The sequence below is a fragment of the Penaeus monodon genome, chromosome 1 (assembly GCF_015228065.2).
Source record: "Penaeus monodon isolate SGIC_2016 chromosome 1, NSTDA_Pmon_1, whole genome shotgun sequence".
NCBI classification, from domain to species: Eukaryota; Metazoa; Arthropoda; class Malacostraca; order Decapoda; family Penaeidae; genus Penaeus; species Penaeus monodon.
In genome coordinates, this window is record NC_051386.1 from 59,387,930 (window position 1) to 59,392,929 (window position 5,000).

Consider the following 5,000-nt stretch of genomic DNA (forward strand, 5'->3'; position numbering starts at 1 on the left):
ACCAAGTTTTACAACGAGGCTCCGGTGCATGGTGGGTGGAGTATGACACTCGCGCATGCATTCATTGTGTAAGCAAACATAGTATACAGTCATATATTGGAGCTATGACACCGATATGTCCGTTCTTTTTTTCTAATTTTTCAAATTCGTTCAGTCAGTAAAAAGAAAGAAAAAGAAAGAAAAAACGCTAGCAACTAACGCAATCCCAAACAGCAACGCAGAAAACGCAGCCAACAGTCACATTCAGGAACCAGCAAAGGTCAAGCGTGAATTCCTCGACGTCGGAGAGCATCGATAACGTGCTTGTGCGCCAGATACAGCAGTCATACTGAAGCCACACTATGGTATCGTGTGGGGTCGTGCTACTCAATAAAGGCTATGAGCGTATGAGGGAAAGGAGGAATTTTAGTATTAATAGGGGAAGGGAGAAAGAGAGGAAAGAGAGGAAGCAAGAAATAAAGTTGAGGAAACGTGGAAAAGGGGGTCAAGCCGGTGTAGAGGGAAAGGGGTTGCAATGCGAGAGGTCGTGTGAGGTTGCAACATAGTAAAATGCAACTGAGAGTCAGACTCGAAGGAGAGGAAAGAACAAGAAAAAAAAGAGAAAATGAAGGTAATTAAAACACAAAAGATCGGAAAAAAAGACAACAACAACAACAAAACCAAAATAAAGAAGGGTCATAGGGCAACGTGATAAGCGGCGTTGAATCCGCAGCGGCACCTATACCACGACAAACGGACATACAAACACACACACACACATACACACACTCAGTCCCAGCCCGGCCGTCGTCCACACAAGACCGATATCACGTCAGTCTCTGCGCGAGCTTTACGTGACCTCTCCCTCCCCTTCCTCAGGCGACGGGAAAAAAACCCTCCAGTGCAGCCCTCACTCCTGGTGCAATGAGGGCCTCCAGGAATGAGGAGGAAGTGAGGCAGATATGACATAAGGAGGGGGATGTAGTAGTGAGGTGGTAGTGCCGCCTGTGTTGTGTTGTGTGGGTAACCCGGGCTACTATATATGTATTGGCTTTCTCGCTCTCACTCCCTTGGTAAACTGCGTGACAGAGCTTCGCCAAAGACAGGTCGTATAAAGTGTGCATATATCATGTATTATGAAACTGGAGAGGAATAGAAAGTGAGATATTGTTCTTGTTGGGTTGTTAGTGTGATCAAGAAGTGGAAAACGTAGTGATGATTATTCCTTTGAAAAAGGTTGTTGGTGCAGAGTGCCAGTGAAACAGAGCTGTTCACCGGAACTGGTGTGTTAAGGAATGTGATGTTTCAGTGACAATGTGAAGTGCAGTGTTTTTTTTTCTGTTTTTCATTTAATTTCAGATGTTTATCCCCTCTTGCAAACTTTTACTCTTCTTCTTCTTCTTTCTCATCCATACGCACATTTCACTCATATTTTCAGATATGTTCAGCAATCATATTTCATATTAACCTTTGCTAAACCCAATCAACTTTTTTCTTCAACACACTCAACCAACAGAATCCAATTCACCGTGTTTTTTCCCCTTCGCACTGACCTTGCTTTCTGCGTATATCACAATCCCTACTTCTGATTAATCCTCAATGCTTTTGACAACGCAATATCCTTCAACATTTTCATCCGTCTTTATATATTAAATCAGAAAGAACTGGTCACATCTGCTTCGAGGCCCAACAAATATATTGAATGGAACAATACAGTGACTAGAACATTCAATGTAGTGAATATGTAATCATGAGGCACACGCACTCAGTTCCGGAATTTCGTGACAAAAGCGGTGGCTAAAAAAACATTATACTCTTGCCACACTATGAAAACTTATAACACGACATATTTTGAAGCCAATCAGCGTCATAAATGTAACTTTAGAGTAAAAAAAAAATATATAACACTTTTATTGGCTAATTATCACCAGAGGCGATAATATAAAACGAAAAACGAGATTATGACACAGGACGTGTGAAATGGCATAACCTTGATAACGCATGACAAGACAATTCCCAATTCTCCGAAGTGATTTAACAGAACAGATTTAAAAGCCGAGTTCACATGACAACCCTTTGCCGGCTCTCGTGTTGTGTGATAAAAAGCCGTTATTTGGTTGCCGCGAGACAGTTAATCATAGGCCTATCAACCTGGAGATTATCCTCATGATCGGCCATTCTTTGTTACTTTGTTCCTGATTTAATGTTCAAGTGTTTTTTTTTTCCATTTCTTTCCAAGAACAGCTTGAAATTCGTGTCTATGTCAAGTGTTTATTTATTTATTTATTTATTTATTTATTATTATTATTATTATGCTTTTGTTGTGTATTGCTCTGGACGTTGCACAAGGTTTACAAAAGATTGACAAAAAAAGGAACAGTACCGTTCACCCAAAGAAAACAACTTATTCATTTGATAATAAGGATGATAACTACAACAAGCGTCGAATGCGCAGTTTTGCGGCCGAGCAGAATACGAGGCGAGAAAATGTCTCTCAAGACTCTTTAGCGAGCAATTAACCAGTAATTCCCAATTTCACGATACTTTGCAAGTCTTTTCCCATCATGTTTTATATATGCGTGATGACCTTGAGTGAGATAATGACAGGTAATAGTGACAGGTGACGTACTAACGGGGTCAGGAAGGGTGAAGAACAAGGCGAGAGAAAAAAATTGGAATAAATGATACTGCAAGGGCGGAAAGGCCAAGTAACCTCATTTCTCTATGGTAATTATGGTAATTTTGTAATGCTATATATGAAGACGCGAATGTCTAACCTTAATTTGCTGTAATATCCTTCTAGTCTGACATTATGCGCTTTCATATGGCAAAAGCAATTCTTAGGATACTATTTTCTTTTATAACCATCTTATTTGATAAAATTGATTATATTTTCTTTTTTACGTCTCATTCCTTCTTTGCTTTTTTTTTTTTTTACTTCTCAGTTTCTCCGTATTCCTTTTTATCTTACCCCAAACTCACTCAGTTTAGTTTATTTATATAGTTATTTATTTTTCCTCTTTCCATCCTCTTTTATTCCCTCAATTCACCTTCCTTCCCTCACGCTTTTTACGTCACCCGACTTTTATTGTTTTAAATCTTATATTTTCCTTTTTCGTACGAGCTGTTTACGGATATTTTTCCTTGTTCGTATATTTTTTAATTAATATTATACATACTCATACGTATGTATTCATACAGCATACACTCACATACGCATTCATGCATCACAGTCACGTAAATCGATAGACATTTTATATTAAGTTGGCTACGCTGTGGATATTTCGTTTACATATATATTAGATGCATTGTAATCTTTTCGAATATAAACAGTGGCAATTTATGAGATACAATATATACGTTTTCATCGTAAGAACAAAGAAAAATCTGCACTAAATATGGTAGAATATCAAAGCTAATATTGGGTTAGTCACGGGAAAATTATATTTATCGATCGAAAGCACTCACATGAACAAGTATAATCTTCGGACGCCGTCATAATGCACGTACTGTAAAATATGACTATACGCTCAAACACACACGCACATGACACATTTATAACCATAAAGTATTATGTACCACATCAATATATGTTTCTAGCTTTAGTCGAAAGTGCCATATATATTACTTTTTTTTCTATAATTTCAGGTGAAAGAATAGAAAAGGAAAATGGCGGACGGGAATTTTACGTGATATGAGTCCAAATGGCTAGTCAATAAGCACGTTCATATTGACGCTGACAATACTGATCGATGAACCAGGCTGGTGTTTGACGTGGTGGAGAAGTGGAGCAAAGTGGAGTAAAGTGGACCGTCGGGGGCGAAGGAAGTAAAGTGTTTGTAGATCATCTGTATGGAATATTTGGGAATTTTGGGGGGGTTTCTTTGATTCTAGAGACGGAAGTGGAGTGTTGAGAGTCAGAAAATAAAGTGAGATTCATGCCAAATCGCGGGAGAGGAAAATGGGCAATTACAAGTGATACGGACATCGTGAGGGAACTGTCGTTGGGCTGAGGGACGCGGTCGGCATGGGCTGCGGGGTGTCCGATTAGCTCGTTCGATGGAAATCCAGCGAGCGATGGTTCCCCCCGCAGGCGGCGACGGCAGAGGAGGCGCCCCCAGAATCGAGGTGGAGCGCGTCGCGGGCGGCGGCGAGGGCGGCAGCGGGACCAACGGCACCTCCGGGAGGGACTCCGTGTCCGACCGGACGAAGCGCCGCCACGCCAACGACCCCGCCATGATGAGGGAGCTGAAGCGCTACCAGAACATCATGCTCCTCACGCTGCTCCCCTCCATCACGGGCGAGGCCGACCACGCCCACCAGCACGCCCATCGCTACCAGGACACGAATGGCGACGCCGCCCAGCGACGCACGTGGCTCGGAGACCCCGACCACGTCGCCGGCAGGAGCCTCCTCCCTCGGCCCGAGGCGACGGACGGCTTTCCCGGCGTGGCCCATCAGCCCCAGGCCACCGCCCGGCGCAGCCCGCAGAAGGTGAAGTCGGCGGGAAGCCAAGACGCCGTGGACCGGGCGGAGAAGACCGGCGCGCAGCCCTCGGGGTCCGCCAGCGCCGGCACGAGGCTTCCCATGACAGTGCACAACCCCCTGGAAACCTCCCCCCGCAGGAAGGGGAAGAAGAAGAACTCCGACGAAGGAGGAGGAGGCGGAGGAGGAGGAGGAGGAGGAAGATCCAGAAGGAGGAGGAGCCACGAGGAATGGAGGACGACAGAAGACGTGGGCGAGGGTGCAGGAGCTGGAGAAGGAGCTGGAGGAAACGCGACGGAGCTGGACCTGCTGACCCTGGCCGCCCTGTATCTGGAGAGCCGGCACAGGGTCTTCGGCAACGAGTGGCACCGCCGCCCTGAGAACGCCTCCAACGCCAGGTACTGCCTCCCTTCAGTCACTAACACATGAAGGAAACTCAATAAAGAAATATAGGCCTATGTGAAAACTGCATATAAAGCATCTGGCTATTTTTAAAAATCAGATCACATTTGATTATAGCTTGTTTCTTTATTCCA

General features: G+C 44.0%; 1 protein-coding gene across 2 annotated transcripts in view; it reads left to right on the plus strand.

Annotated features, from left to right (window-relative positions):
• The first annotated feature begins 484 nt into the window (after positions 1 to 484).
• LOC119574865 overlaps positions 485 to 5,000 on the plus strand; it is a 15,434-nt gene continuing 10,918 nt past the window's right edge. Inside the window, exons 1-2 of one of the 2 annotated variants that reach the window (XM_037922145.1) lie at positions 485 to 810; positions 3,628 to 4,862. In XM_037922145.1, coding sequence (XP_037778073.1) covers positions 4,039 to 4,862 — 824 coding nt within the window. In that variant the 5' untranslated portion in view covers positions 485 to 810; positions 3,628 to 4,038. Of the gene's footprint in view, positions 811 to 3,627; positions 4,863 to 5,000 lie in introns of those variants that run through there. The other variant, XM_037922153.1, reaches the window with a different exon arrangement.